The sequence below is a fragment of the Micropterus dolomieu genome, linkage group LG18 (assembly GCF_021292245.1).
Source record: "Micropterus dolomieu isolate WLL.071019.BEF.003 ecotype Adirondacks linkage group LG18, ASM2129224v1, whole genome shotgun sequence".
Classification (NCBI taxonomy): domain Eukaryota; kingdom Metazoa; phylum Chordata; class Actinopteri; order Centrarchiformes; family Centrarchidae; genus Micropterus; species Micropterus dolomieu.
The window spans coordinates 22035792-22052501 of record NC_060167.1 but is presented as its reverse complement, the minus strand read 5'-3'; the positions used below and the strand labels follow the sequence as shown (position 1 = coordinate 22052501).

Here is a 16710-nt window from a genome sequence, read left to right as displayed (position 1 = left end):
TATGCCTCAAAGATTCAATAACATGTCACACTTAATCTTAGGAAGACAAGCAACAGTGGTTCAAACCAAGATGATAAATTTAAACTAACAACATGCTACATTATACAAGCAGTGCCAACGCATTTCAAAATAAAGTGAAAGCAGTGCATGTGACTAGGTTGCGATCAGCCAAGCACAAATCAGACATAGTAGCTTTCCCCTTTGTAATGCAACTGATTTCTTGTCCAAAAGTGAGCAGGACCTTTCCACCATAAGAACATACTTGCGCAGCTCTGTGTAGATTGGCAGCACCTCGGGGTGGCACACAAAGGCGAACGCCAGGATGGGGATGGTGTAGGCCGTCTGAAAATGAAGCCCAACACGTCACCATAGATACAGCAGCGCCATACCAGACGTCTTACCACCAACCTCGCGCTGTACTGCCCATTACTCCCTTAGACACATCACAGAGAGCTAATTGTTTCCCTGTGATTAACTTGGGCCTGGCTGCGGACCAACTTTAGCCTGTTTAAGAATGCCTTACTTATAAGCTACTAAGCAGCAGGGATTGGTTTTACCAGCCTGGGTTAGGAAAATTTCATACATCTTTAAGGGATGCTAATAAACACTTGATCGGATTTAAAACATTTAGGAACAACTAGTTAGCATTTGCTAATGCTCTGGAAAGTAAAATTGCTTCAATAAAATTAAGTAATGTTATGTTACAAATTTAAGCATTTAGCTGTGATTAAGAGACTTTCGGGAGTCCTCTCCTGTTGTGAAGGTATGTACCCTGTGTAAATAAATAAGAGTACTTAGAGAAATGCCAGGTCTTTCCATTTCATTCATTACCTTTCTTTGGCCTACAAAGGGCAAACTTGATGATCTCACTGGGAGCAACAGAATGCCAAAGCAATTTTTATTGTTCTGCTGGCAGGGGCAGGCAGCTCAGGGGTCACTGTCCATCTCCGAGCCTTGCATTCATCACAGACAATTGTTAATCATTAACAGCTTGATAAAAGCCCTGATCTCTTCTTGAGTGCAACTGAGTGCTTCAAACCAAGTGTGATTTACATGCTTGAGTTGTGAACTTTCACTGGCAACATGCTCAAGATGACTATGACATAAGTGAGTGTCTGTCAGTGGCCATGGCGGTGGAGGTAGATTTGCAGTTTCTGACTGACATGCGTAAACCTACTTGTGAGTTGAGGTTGGCCATTTTGGGAATACAGGCAGGATCATCCTCCCCACCAGGGTCGGTGACACTGACATTCAGCACGCTGGCAGTGCTATTGAATGAAAAGTCCGCAAATGGACATGGGATATTGAACTTCTTGTAGATGACCTGTACAGTGCAGAGGAGAGCTATTAAGCAGAAACAAAGGCTGTGGGACACAGTCAGCATACAGACAAGCAAAAAAATATGGCACTGAGAGAGCCAGAGAAAGAGAGAGAAAGCAATGCGTGGATTACAGCTCACACAGCCAAAACTAGGTCAGAGAAAGACAGAGAACCAACACAGCCTGGAACCGCAGCCTGCAAACATTACTCCATGGCAATGAGTAGAGAGAGTAGGGAATACTAAAGAGGTGGTGGGAAGGTGAAAAGAAAATCTTGTTACAGACTAATCCCAGTGCATCTGAATATGCTGCATTGATGTCTCTGCCAACAGACAAGAAGCAATACATATTATAGTTTACATGTATGATTACCAACGGTCAGAGGACATACCGCAATGAGGAAGAAAACCATGCAGCTCAGTGAGAAGCCACTGGTGTATCCCAGGTATCCTAAAAGACACATTCACACATTAGACACATTCATTCATTAGCATTTCTCCGAAATATATTACACCACAGATAACAGGTAGAATACGCTAATTTATAGGGGTGGGGGAAAAAATCGGTACAGCATAGTATCGCAATATTTTCCGTGGCAATACTGTATCGATACAGAGACGCCAAGTATCGATCTATTATTATATAAATTGTACATGGAAAATTTGACTTTATTGGTACTATAATAATACATTCAATTGATTTTTCAGTCCACTAGAAAAAGAGTTTTCCTTTGGGGACACAATTTCTAATTGAAAAAAATGTATAGATTCCAATATGTTTAAAATAACATCGCAATAATATCGTATCATGGCATAAGTATCGTGATAATATCATATGGTGGGGCCTTTGGTGATTCCCACCCCTACTAATTTAAACTATGTATAATATCTCCCATCTCAGCTTAACTAACTAATCATTAGTGAGGCAAAGAAGCATTTTCCTGCTGAACTGTACCTTCTGCTGTCTGTTATGCAAGCCTTGTCGTGGACTAGACTTATTTAATGTGCTGAGGGGGTCACAGCTCATTACTGGACTGCATCGACTGGCTCTGTTGTCCTTAATTTCTTGGCAGGAGACAGACTTCTTACAAGAGGTCAGCCAATACACCTCCCTTTCCCACTTCCAAACTGGCTTTCCCTGCTTTTTTCTTATTTCTCTCTGTATTTGTTTCATGTACTCGCTCATCTGAAGCACTGTGATGCAGACAGACTGCATGACCAACCCTGTGCTACACATTGGATTTGTGTGTGTCAGAAACGACTTATTCTGTTAAAATGAATGAACTCTTGTCAATCTAGCAGTGTGTTGCCAATTATCAGACATGGCCACACACACAATTGCTTCAGGTGTGACTTGAAGAAGCAGGGGCATTAGCCAGGACAACAGTGGAGGAAGAGGAAAGGGGAATGAGGGAGCAGGCTCAGTTAGCTCTAAAAAAAATCTAAACTGAAAATAAAACTTTAACATAGAAATGAACACACCCTTAAATAATAAAAACACATCCACATGTGGGTATCAAATTTTTGCAACAATTTAGACCCTATGAGCTCCACTGCTCCTTTTCCGCCCCTAGCCCTGCACTATGTTGGGGGGAAAATTTGGCAAGCTAGGAAAAGTAAAGAATTTCCACATAGAGTAATATACCACATTTTATTAACAAATACATAATATTTTCATATCTGGGGATTTTTCATTATTCTTTAAGTATTTTTGCGAGACTATATAACTTTTAAGAGAAGAAACAACACATGGTGACTAATTTTAGCAAACTTAGGTAAATAACGCTGACATTACTGAGTCATTTGGCTGATGTTATTACTCTTTTCCACTTGTGCTGCAGTTAGTTAGCATTTTAGCTTAATGCCAAACAGTAGTGCAGAATCTGATACTATCCCGTAATTGTCATTTGTAGCTGCAGTGGCTGCTGTTACATAGTCGTAGTCAAAGCCTAATCATGCGAAACGTAACACAACACAGGATTTAGATGTAAGCCCAGGCTGAAACACAAACGAAATTGGTAACCCACTGTAAGAAGCACATGATATTACATACTCACCCAGCTGTTTCATGAGAGCAAGTGGTAATATTACAGCAACAGATACAATGATCACGAGGTAGTTCCCGTTGAGGTACCATTCACTGCAATGAGGCAGAAAGACACAGAGATTTAAATGTATTGATGTCGGCTCAAACGCTCCTCTCAATCTCAATTCTGTTAGCATTGGCACTGTGACGGCTATTGATTGAGAGGGCACAGGATAAAAGTGCGTGAACAGATCGAAAGTGAGGTGCACAAAAATAAGGCTTATGTGGCAGAAAAAGCAGAGGTACTCATTAAGGAATTATTTTATATCTCCACAACAATGCCAAGTCACAGCTGAGCAGAAATGAACACAAATCACATTCAACTGGTTGCCATGAAATCAAATATCTAGAGTGGAAAAACATAAGCCTCTTTGCTCACTGTACCACTGGACACTAAGAACTGTGGCTGTAGCTAGGACACAGAGGTCATGTCCTCAGTATTGGTTATAGTGATGCTTTTAGGAGAACTTAACATGACACACAAATTACAAATGATAGTGTTGTTGGCTGATTCTGGTACTTTAGACACAATATACATCAAAAATAATTAAAATGTAATTACAAGTCTTTGGCTTCCAGAATTATTATCCTGGCAGTGTGGAGAAGGCTTTGAAACAGCATTTAGGCTGTGTTCTTTGAGATCAAATTTAGAGAAAATATAACATATAATTAATCATTAAAACATTTTACAGGCTTTTTTATGGCTTATCAAAAATTTCTTTGAGGGGTGGGGTTGCGATGGGGGAAACCAGAACCGTGACCTAACCTGCATGTCTTTGGACTGTGGGAGGAAACCTACTCAGCATGCAAACTGCAAACACTGTGCAGTGTAGTTACATCCTATTGCCTAACTGAAAAACACCACTTTGACAGAATGGAGGACATGAATATGAGATGTTTGGAAAAAACACGTGACAACGAGATTCCACTGACATAACCCACCACATGTTACTATCTCATGCACAGCCAAGTCCAGGAAACAAACCTCTCTGAGCTATTTTTAGATTGACACCGTAGGGGTGATTAATTTCTTGTCTTCTATCAGGTGAGAGACACTGCAGAGATGCAACATCTGTTGGCCACACACATACAAACACATCTCACAAAAGCAAAGGCTCATCTATCCTGTTGTCATCCGGCCCTCCGGCCATCTGGACCAGGTACACAATATCTCATCAACACTGATACACACATACACACTAACATGAAGTATTTTACAAATGCACAATCACCAATAATCAGGGATAGTGCAAAAAACTTAATAATCAAATATGCATACACCACTCTCGACAGTGATGTCTCGCTCTCTGATAAGTTGACTGGTTGAACGAACATGCACACAAACGCATAGACACAGCCCCAGGTGTTTATTGATTGTGCATGTGAGCCGAGCAGGGTCAGGCTTGTTAAAAGCAACACACATCACAAATAGACACACACCCATCTGCAAAACAACAGGAACCACATACATATAGTCCAATACAACGTCCATGCAACAATAACAACTGTGTTTTTGTAAAGTTTATAATGTTCTGTTTTTGTTGACACTGTGTCCGTGTGCCAGTGGAAGAGCGCCACAAACTACCATCAAAGAGTTTAACTAAAACCTATGATGCGGATTCTTTTAAAAGGAGCAGGTCAGTTTCAGTTAATTTGATTGTCAATCCCCGTGCATGCAAATTTTCTAGTGTTTCCTGCTGAAAGAAGACACTTTAAATATACTTTCCAGAAAGTGAAGGAAAAATTTGGGGGTAAAATGCAAATGAGCTTCTGATTACGCACCACCAGAATCCCTCAAATTAAGAAAAATATCATGTCATTGTTTGCTTTTATTAGCATTTTTTTCATCTGATTTTAGCTTGCTATTAAAAATAATGATCCATAGACACAGTCAACAAAAACTGAACACTGTAAGCTGTAATTAATTTTAAATTATTATTACAAGCTCCACCATTATACTATAATTATATTCTATAATAAGGTAGTACTTGTTGCAGAGCTATTGTACTCTATTGCATCAGATTTTGAGGTGTCCCTGTTATTTAGTCCACCCCCTGTACAGATTAGCAATCTAAACACACACCCACTGACAGGATGAAATGCCACTGGGACAATCTAGTCTGTCTTTTCAAATAAACAGTGATTGTTGACTGTGACCAACAGCACCAAGCGCTGCTACACAGAGAAGAATGAGCGCACACCAGGAAACAATGTGGCCATGACGTCGCACTATATCACTCCTATAGTGACTGTAAATAGTGGGATAAATCAATCAACATTTAAGAGCAAACTTGGTGGCAGTTTTCATTCCCTGAAATCAGAGCAGTGCGTGTACTTGTGTCTTTAGTTATCCGTGTTGTAATATTTGTGAGAAGCAGCCAAATGTCATCACTCCACTGTGCATTTTAATACTAGGGACAGACTAACCGTCTGTGGCAAAACGTTCCAGGAAACTCTTTGCCCATTTTATACAGGGTTGTGTAACCGGGCATATGCGGACATTTCTCACCCCTGCTCCTCCTACTCACCCACTTCTCTTGAAACCGAAAAAGTAGGTGAGGAGAGGTTCTAACTGGGGTAAGGGTTGAGGAGTAAGAGGGTAACATCACACTCGAAATCTCTTCCAAGGAAATGAGTGTTGTTTGTCTCAGAGGCCACCTGCAGTGGCCAGTGATATCCCATGGTTTATGTTTTCGGCCGTGGAGTCTAGCTGTGTTTTGATGTGAGTGTTTTTCGGTGGCCGTGCTGCTCTCCTCCTCCAGGGTCACTATCACAGCTGTTCTCACACCAGCTGTTCAGTACATCCAGAGCAGCACCAGGCACGCCAATTGGCACAGCCTGACAGAACTTTTCTGTGCAAGCTAAAATCTTTGTACACGCAGGACATGGCAGCACTCGATCGTTTCATTTGAATACAGTGATCATCAGCACAATTTGTAGCATGAGCCATGATACTGAAGTTATAATTCTTAAGATTTTCATTAAATCAATTCATTTCCAACATCCCCAATATTGCAGGAAGTAATGGAAAAAAAGAAAGAGCTTTTAGATGAGGAGTTGCAGGTGACGGGCTGCACATCTCCAACTCCAGCTGAAGTCAGTTTGCAGTTGCTCGTGGCAAGATGGAAAAAGGCTAATTATTGGCTTTAAAACAACATGAGTTTGTTTGGCTGTGCTGTAAATGGATCTGTTTCTCCTTTGTTGTATTTCTAACAGAGTAGCTGTGTGGATTTTGTAGTGTTAATCTACACTTTCTATTACCACCACTAACCATGAGTGTCACAGATTAACTAGCACTTAAATCTTAAGGATTACAGCTTTTGAGTTAAGTGAAAAAATAAAAATTATGAAATTTTTTACCAGTAATTTTCTCACAAGGACATACTGGAGTTTAACATCAACATTTAATTACAAATCAGACATGCACTCCTTCCCATATGACATCTCAGTATGTGTTCCCCGGATCTGAAGTCACCGTGTTACTGCATAGTATGAATGTCATGCTTTGACCGCTCACCCTGCAGGTTTATCCACCCTCAGAAAGGCCTGGATGACCAAAGGAAACTCATACTTGACTATGTACAGGTAACTGGACATGGCTGTGGAAAGGAGACACAAACACACTGATGAGTTAGTGCTAAACTACACAGAGGCTTATGAACAGTACAACAATGAAAGCACTGTCACACATAAGCATGGACATATTAATCCCAAACAGCAACTCACACAATAATATGAGCATTATCCCAGATCACTAGGAGGACATTTTAAAAATGTATGTATACGTAAGTGTGAGGACAGGTGTGACCTCACCTCCAATGTTCTGCAGCGTGATGGCAATACCTGCTGCCATCTTCCCCGGGGTCCCAAAGGCCCTGTAGCCCAGCTGCTCATACGCACGAATACCTGAGCCACAAATACAAGATAAAAGGTTGTTATCAATGTTTTTAAAAACTCATACTAACAAGGGCATAGGGCTGTAATGTGACTGTAAATCTAATAAAGCTTGTACATGACAACTTATGCAGCAGTTGATAGAATACTGGGGGTTCACACATTGTGATCTTATCATCTGAGGTTTCGCTAATTTGTAGATGGCACCAAGGTGTTTGGGGAGCAGCCAGGACAGAAGTTTTTCATTGCAGGGAAATGTGCTCGTGACATTTTATTGCATATGACAACACATTCCTTGAATCCTTGAATCAGAAGATGCAGATTGTGAGGATACATACATACCTACAATACCAGAGGACTTTAGCAGTAAATGGATGGAATATGATGAGAGGACTGCCACCACTGTTAGAAGTACCCTGAAACAGACATACAACAGACATGTCCAGTATTACTGCAGAAACGCCATTTTAAATCACCACTCAACCAAATGTTTTCATTTTTCTCATGAACTGAAAACTGAAAATTTTATGTAGTTTATATAGCTGCAGCACAAGCATACATTTTCTGGAATCCCGGTACATAGATAGTGTTGGAAGAAGACCTCCCTTTACCCTGGGTTGTTACTCAAGCTGAGCCAAGGAGGCTGCCCTGTCAGCCCCTCTGCCACAGTAAATAATCACACACACACACACACACACACACACACACACAAACCCCAGATGGACAGTTAAAAAAAACAAAAACATTTCCAATGCAAAGCTGAGATTGACAGAATGAGGAAAATCCTTTGTAAACATTAATCTTATCCTCTTTGCTCCTCATTGGTGGAATAACCCACTTCAGTCACAACAGTCATTCCTTCCATTTTCAGTAAGAGATTCCTCCTCAAGAGGGACTGCAATCATCCTCTCTCCACTGACTCATATTCACCGTTTTTACATGTTATTCCTCTTCAGGCATCCTGCTGCAGTGATACGCTTCCATCTTTTCTATTTGATTATTAGATTAATCTATTTGGTTCCTGGAATAATTGTAATCCATCCTCAAATAATATGCTCTCATTAAAAATCATTCCCGAGAAGAATCTGAGCAAGGTTAAATTTTTCTGTCTTTACCATAGACTAAACGAGTATTTATTCATAGGCTGATTCATGATGCTTTTATTTATGAGGATGTACTTATTCAATTTTGACATTAACAGTTCATGTAATGCTTTAAGACTAGGGCTCAACCTCAATACTATTTTGGAACTAACCAAAATGTGTCTACTGAAAACTGTCAAGTACTGAAAGCTGGTATCAAATGTTTGCTCAGGTTTGTGATCTTTTTACACATTTATTGCTCAGACAGATCCAGAATTTGCCCTTTATTTGTATTTTATTTAAGCAAAGTTCTCCCTTGGTTGCCTGCTTTAAGGCAACATTTAACATTGTAGAACTATGGCTTCTTTAATCAAAAAATAAAGTTTTGCAAACAAGATTTATGTTTTTCTCAAAGTGAAGTATCAAAAGATGTATTGCTTTATTTCAGCGACCCTATCAGCACTAGTTTTGAAAAATGACAAGCAGCCCTGTTCAAGACACTGACTAATTAGTATGATTTCTTAACGGTATCCACAAACCTACAACAACACGTTAAAAATAAGCACCCTTGCAAGTTGCACATTACATCTTTTACTAGAATTAAATACTTATTTTCAAACTACTAGACCTTACATTTATTTTAAGACTTTTGAGTGTTGGGAACTTATCTACTGACTTTCCCTGACCCAGGCCACCCCATTCCAACTCTTTTCTATTTCCTTGCTCTTTTGTTGTTACTGTTGGCGACATTAACTTTCTCTCTCTTACAACACACTCTCCCTTCATTCCTCTCTCCTTTTGGAAAAGCCAGACAGCACGTCTTTCATCTTGACTTCGACTCTTGGCCAGTTAAGCAGTTTTTTTGTTGTTTTTCTTCTTGTTTGTCTTTTTTTCAGACTATGTGAAAGAATGTTGGGTTGACTTGCAGTGGAGGATTTAGTCAGTCAAGTGGCAGTGGGAGGACAGATCTGCTGACAGTCAGACAGACTGACACACTTGGGTCACTGTAGCTCTGCTCACAGCTTTCCACCCCGCTGCATTCCAACCAGGGCCAGGGCCACTGACCTGCTGAAGCCTCTGCAGCCGCCAACAAAAATCTGTCAGGCCATGAGGCATACAGAAACAAAAGACATTCCCAAACAATCATTAGGTATAATAAATGGCTTCACCCTCTCCTTTATTGAGTTATATAGCTTTTTTGTGCATGCAAGTGAAAAAGTCCAAAGTCCAGCCCAAAGGGCGTTCCCATCTCCCACAGAAAACACTGCTCTGAAATGCCTGAAAACAGCTTTCTTGTGACATCACAAGAAAACATGTGTCATAATGCTTGCCTAGCGGCTAGTCAGACATGCCTTCAAAAAAAAAACGGTGGAAAAACACTCAGTGACAAGACATCCGCTTGCTGCCTCCCCTCTCTATTCCAAACACTACGTACTCTCCAGGCAGTCAATGGACATAAAGTTGTTACTGTGATGTAGAGACAGAGCTCAGTTAAAACTTTATATTTGAAAGATACATTTGTTACAGATTAATAACTCACCACTCTGAAACTCTTGCTCCAGTCCATGTTGCTAAGCTGGTCGGCAACCTGTAGGCTACAGCTGAACCGGAGCTGTGTTTACCGGCTTTTCACAAGCCGTCATTCTCTGATTCTGATCAGCTAGTAGTCCTTCACTAGGAACTGCGTATGTGCAACTCCCAACAAAGATCATGTAGAAGTGAGATGTATCATATCATAGCTAAAACGGAGTTTTCAACACAGGGTGAAAAGAGGAGCTGCAGCAATGTGCAGTATGACAAAAAAATATGGTGTTTTTTGAAAATAAAACTATTTAAACCTGTTCCGGTGCAACCCTTAAATAAAATTATGAACCTGAAAATGAGCATAATATGACCACTTTAAGTTAAGAGCATGAGTCAAATTGTGGCTCTCACTGTAGTCCAAAAACTGCTCTTAATCCACTCGTGTCTTCACTACAGTCTAGACATGTATTGCAACTTCAAATAAGACTGGATACAGGTTGTACTCAGTGCCAAATAAAGCATAAACATACCTATTGTTCAACTAATCCCTGACAATAACCCAACAACACCGCTCTTGATTTGATTTATTCTGAGAATATATTCATAGATTAATTCAATAGACATAAACAATGATGCGCAAATGCTAACCTACGTGGAGTGAACTGATGCATCGTGCCTCAGATCAGTGTGCAGCCTGAAGTGGATGAATGAAAGGCTTCATAATTCTTCAAGGTTCAATGTGCAGAAGGTGTCTGCAGCAGGCAGTCAGTGGAGGGAATAAGAACAACCTAGGTAACAGAAATACTCAGCAACAGGCCCATTTTTTTGCTGTAGGCATTTATTTTGCCTTTGTTTACACGGTCATCTCATTTTTAGGTCTTCTGTCCCCTTTAGGAGCAGGACCTAGGGCTCAGAGTGACACAGTACACTGCTTGAAAAAAAATAATGTTTTGAGGCAATCACCAGCATGAAGTCCAGTGTGGAACACATAAAAATTGCCACTACTCCTTTGCTAAATATGTCACTGACCCTGCCTGCTTTCTCAGTGGCTACTCTATTGTTTGACACAAGATCATGCAGATATGCACACAAAGACACAAAGAGACAAAAACACAACCTTTCATCTATAACAAGACGGATAAATACACACTCTCTGATGCCTTCAGTCACGTACTATAAATTCTCACGCGATTACGTGTATTCATCAAAGTAAAACGCAAATCATTTCATCTCCTGTCTAGCCAAGGGTCAAAAACATTGGTGACACAGAGTTCAGCCAGTCCAGACGGTAGACAGCTTGAAAAACCTCAGTCACACAACTCAGCTCAAAATAAGAAGCTTTCTCTAACACAAGGGAAAATCCAGCAGATATGACTGCCTAGGAAAAGAGCTCAAATAATGCCCTTGAATGATATTTTAGGGCGGTGGTAGCTGTCAAACATTGAAACTAGCTTCACATTGCTCCCAGATTGATTTGGATCAAGAACGTCAATATGCTATTACTTTTCTGTTTGCTGTGAAATCTTCTGCCTCACCAGAGCTTAAAAAATACACGTAATACAAGTTATACAAACATCCAAATCATTGTTTCCCCTCTCACTGGAGCTCTGTATTGTAATTTTATTCAGGGATGCTTAGTTACAATAAAAGGCACTGCCTGAATTTTCAAAACAAAAAAAAAAGTAATACTGAGGTGTTTACAGCAGTGCCATTTAATCTTCCACAGAAAAAGGACTCACTGCAAGTGAGCTGAGGCGATACTAAAATGTGACATGAAAACATGGCAGACTACTGATTGGTCAGAGAGAATCGTCACTATTCACTGCATCATCATTGCACGCGCCTGACAGAGGCCAGCAACACAAAGTTTTATATTTTACAATTTAAATACGTTTTGAGAAGTTTTGAGATGAGAAATCAACTGTGTAGATTTCGAATATTGACAGTTTTACAAGAAGTGATGGCGGAACAAAAACATGCTTGAAAGTTTTTGGAGTTGAGGAGCTCCGTAAGTGGCGGCGAGCGAAGCCTGCGCCAACCCGCGGGAGGAGCCCTCTGATCCCACAGTTACACAGACTGCTGCAGGAACAACGTCAGAGGAAAACACAACTGTAAGGTTTTCATACCGCTTATCTGTCTTTACATTCTGAGTAATGTTGAAACGTTTTAACTTAAATCCAGAGACAGTTGTTAGTGTGTAGGTTGCGTGTGTGTCGCATTGAACATTACGTTGCAGCAGTTGTGTTTGGCGTTGCTATGACGACCAGCTACATTGAAGGGTACTATCTGCAATGGAAAACGGAGGACGGCCAAACCGAGTCGAGTAGCGTCGAGTCGAGACGAGTTGAGCTGGTACTGGCAATGGAAAAACGGCAATTGTCGCTGTAGCTATCTGGTGAGATCACCCTCTGGAAACACCTGCCTGCTTATTTTTGAGAAACAAGCAACAAAACAGATCAAAATCTTACAGCTGGAAAGCTCCTGAAAAAAGGGAGAAATCCTGAATGCAGTAACACGTGTATTTAAGACCAAAATGAGCGCGTAAAGCTTTGACAGCCCATCATTCCAATATTATAACAATACAAAGTTTAAATTATATTTCACCACAGAGCTTCATTAGGTTTATATGCAGAATCCAACTTGCATAAATAAAACTACGCCCACTAGCTGATATTATGGCACAGTACGTGAATAATATCTAGCAGACTAGATCTGCTCTCCCCGATGGCAGGAGAGTTTGGATGGCCAACAAAACTGCTGATGATGAAGCCAACACAGTGCATACAATGAAATGGCAATGCCAGAAGAATTACAATAAGCCAGTCTACAGGCTTCAAAGGCTGGAGATATTCTGAATTTTTCTTATTGTCCAGACCAAAATTAACTATGAATTGAGTGGCTACTAACAAGTATGGTCTGTGGGACTAAAGATATAGCTTATTTCTTTGCCACAGAGCTCCAATGTTGAGCCAGTGTCAAAAACACTTCAGTGATGCACCAATGGTACCCTGGGTTACATGTTCCTCTTATTATGATGAACATTACAATAGAACAGTACACCATCTTGATACAATAAATACTCACTAAAGCATCCAAATGCTAACAGGTCTGAAGGAAAAAAACCTTGTCAGAGAAGGTCAGCACCAGAAACATGGCTTACAGTAAATGGGGTTATACAAAGTGTTTGCTTGACTAATCTCTTTAGTGTCACTGTACGCTTAATTCTTGCATAGAGTCAACGTATGAGAACTCACTGCAGCTCAAAGGTTCAAAGACCTCCAGCGCCATCAGGTAGAAAAAACATCTCCATGAAAATATAAATGATCAACCTGAAAGCTGCAGTGGACCGACTGTGACGTCGTTATCCTGACAGACAATGCTGCTGGTGCGGAGGCTTTAAATTGTTAAGCCCCTCGTGTATACAGTATATACACCCACTGGTTAAAGACAGAGAATCAACCACACAGAAACTATGAGGTTATTTTCTGCATCTGTGGTTACAGTTACACTCGTTTATAGCACAAGTAAATTATTTCCAGTATGCCATTTTCATCAAGGAGACTTTATTCATCAAGGAAATGTGCCCTGTGTCATTGGTTTCTGTGTCATAAACAGGGACTGCTGCCTGCTTAATACAAGACAGTTACAATACAATTAGGTACTATTTATGTGCGACACAGATCGCCACTGGAAAGACCTTAGCGGGAAGAAAATGAGTCAGACAACATCTGTGAGATGTGATTCAGTTATTCTAATGCTTCCAATCTGTTATCATGGTGTTAAATATTTAGTGTATCAAACTTACAAAAACAGGACGACCCCTGTGTTGGCCATGGCATACGCTAGTCCTAGGATTCCACTTCCCATGATTGCGTTGCCCAGGTTAAAGACAGACATCCCAAACGAGGTTTTCCCCTCAAACTATAGTCAATGCAAGACAGGACAGGAGAGAAATAAATGTTAGATTATCATTAGTGCTGGGCAACCATTAAAAATTTTAATCGCGATTAATCACATTGTTACGCGCAAAATTGAATAATGAATTCTAAAGTAGTGTATCGTGCATTTTTTATTTATTGTACTGCTATGTACACAAAAGTGCAATAATATGTGGTTTGCAAACATTTTAAACAAATGCTTTTTGCAGGTGCTTTTTACCAGCAGTATGCCCTTTACATAGTAGCAATAAAATATTTCTTGTAAATCTCAACTTAAACTTTAATGTAATCAAATCAAATATAAAACCAATGCTATTTGCCACTGCCAGGACATTACCTTTTATCTAGCTTGTTAAAAAAAGTTACCATCAGAGTCCAGTTTTCTTGTTTGTTTGTTTTTTCTGAATAGGTATCAGCAGGTATCTTTTATCAGGCAACAGCGTAAACAGTCTATGTTCACTAGCAAGTGTCCCTGTTAAGGTCTTTTCACACAGAAGCGATTTACGCACCTCGTAATTCATTTTCAATGAGAGGCGAGCGTGTAGGAAGGGAGGCGCTGGCATTGCGACAGGAGCAGCGACAATTCAACTTCGGCAGCAGTCCGAAGTTGAATTGTCTTGAACTTTTATGTACGGAAAGCGCAGCACAAATCATTGGAAGAGAGACTGATCCCCGCTGTCTGTGAGTTTCCAGAATCTATTACTGTTTACTAAATAGGACATCAACAGGAGGGAATTCGCATGGCAGAGCATCCCTGCATAACTAGATGAAGGTTTATCAGTTAAAGTTATGTAGACTATAATTTTAACTTAAGTTAAATAGGCTACAGCTGTGTAGCGCACAGAAGCTATTGCCATGGTTACTCTCTATAGTGTCTGCCATTTACTCGCGGAGGGCTGTCTGATCACCGGAGCGCAGAGCAACTCCGCAGGGCCAAGCGACTACGTTGCGATTTTAAGAACGTTTCTATCTATCTTCCCCAATACTAATCAGCATGCAGTGTGTAGCTATCCACTTTGCTATGGTATTTGATTGCTTGTCTTGCTTTTGTTTATCTAGCTACATCTGCCAGACGCTGCATCCAGCGTAGTCTGCCAAAGCTAATTAATGCGTTAACGTGATAATAACTTGTTAACTTGCCCAGCCCTAATTATTATATATATATATAGATATATATAGAAAAAGCCAATTGGCTGTGTTTTAACTTACATCTGTAAAGCGTATAGTCTTCTTGTCCTCCATTTCTGATAAGAACTCCTGGCTCTCTGGGAGGTTGGCCTCTGTATTCTCGGTTCTGTGGGGACTAATGGAAAAAAACACCGTCAAAGAACTTGAGGTAACACTACAATAAACAAAAACGCTGTCATTTCTTTTTTATAGAACAGGCTCTGGTTTAGAACCAGAATTTGCTTTTCTGTGCATTTTTACACTAATTTCAACACACATCTCTGGCAGACAGCACCTTGAATTTGAAACACATTCTCTCTTTCTCACATTATTATTTCATACATACCTAGCATTCTGGGCACTATTGGGTACAGTTTCCCTACAAGCAGTGTAGAGAAAGGCCATCCATCACCCAAGGAGAGCACAAAGTGGAAAAACAACACCCTCAGTCAAAATATAATAAGGCAAATAATACAGCGAAGGACTGTCTATAAATTACCATCTGTATCCCGGAGAGAGACATTTTAATTAAACCATTTATTACATAGAAAGGACACAAATATTGCTAGACAACCATTGTCTGGATAATTATGCATTTACCTCACATCCATTATCCAGCACAAATGATAGTACAATAAGTGAGCAGGTAGGATGTAAATGTCATCAATGGCACATCACCAGGCAGTTAATGGATAAACACTATTAGCTGTTACTGTCACTTTACTGACAAAGCTGAAGTGCCACCACAGGCAGCAGGGTGACATAATCAATCTCACCACAACACACGCAATTAGCTGCTATTTTTGTCTCTCCCTAATATATTGTGAGCATTGAGGCCTTCCATTGAGATAATATTTTAATGGTGGTGTATACGGAATTCCAGCCAAATAAGTGAGAGTCAGGTCCTTCTTGTGCTGATGGGGGTAACCTCCCGATCAGTAAAGACACAGGCACACAGACAAGCTACACATGATGACACCTATGTCACTTGATGTTCTTTTAACACACAGTGTGTAATGTGATGTGATGACACGTTAAGACGACAACTAAAAGCACCCAGTGACTCAAATCACCTTGCTTAAATGGTGGCAGCAGGCCTATAATAGAGGACTGGATGTTGAAATGAGAGAGATTCTCAAAGTGAAAGGTTCTTTATCACTGATTTAGCCTTTGTATTTCACAAAAAAACATTTTTCCCCAGGTGGTTTCTTGCCATTCAAATAAGGTAACAGTATCAGACAGTGGAAAAGTCATCTTTTTTCAGCAATAACAAGTTAAAAAGGTATTCCTAATAGATTTACATAGACTGTGTAGACTGTAAGTAGGATTATACTCACTGTTCACCGTCCTCTGCAGGTGGTGTTTTCACTGATGCTGTGATCTCCTCCCCAGGATCATGGCCTTTCCCATTAGGAATAGCGTTTGCCTCAGCAGGGACACTTTCCACAGTCTCGGCTGGTTTATCCTCACTCATATCTGCTCTGGTGCCTTGTTGTGTATGTAAGAATGAATCTCTTTAAATGTGTAAATGTCTGAAGCTGTGTCAGTTCGCTGAGAGAGAAGTTTCTATTTTTCCCCTGGGATCTGTGAAAGAGAACATATGGGTAATTAGCGTACTATTTTGCAATGAAACGGGCACTTTCATAGTTTATAAAGTGAACTAGAAAGCCCTTTGTCATTTTTTAATTAATTTCTCTTCTC

At 40.2% G+C, this 16710-nt stretch overlaps 1 protein-coding gene across 6 annotated transcripts in view; it reads right to left on the bottom strand.

Annotated features, from left to right (window-relative positions):
* Positions 1-16710, bottom strand: part of LOC123987024 (sodium-coupled neutral amino acid transporter 3-like) — a 43498-nt gene that overhangs the window by 7120 nt on the left and 19668 nt on the right. For 2 of the 6 annotated variants that reach the window (XM_046075541.1, XM_046075544.1), the window contains exons 3-12: positions 15356-15388; positions 15052-15145; positions 13710-13825; positions 7641-7714; positions 7218-7310; positions 6922-7003; positions 3376-3458; positions 1711-1769; positions 1178-1324; positions 263-342 (exon numbers count right to left, since the gene is read on the bottom strand). In XM_046075541.1, the coding sequence (XP_045931497.1) occupies positions 263-342; positions 1178-1324; positions 1711-1769; positions 3376-3458; positions 6922-7003; positions 7218-7310; positions 7641-7714; positions 13710-13825; positions 15052-15145; positions 15356-15388 (861 nt within the window). Of the gene's footprint in view, positions 1-262; positions 343-1177; positions 1325-1710; positions 1770-3375; positions 3459-6921; positions 7004-7217; positions 7311-7640; positions 7715-13709; positions 13826-15051; positions 15146-15355; positions 15389-16346; positions 16622-16710 lie in introns of those variants that run through there. The other 4 variants (XM_046075543.1, XM_046075546.1, XM_046075540.1 and 1 more) reach the window with 3 other exon arrangements.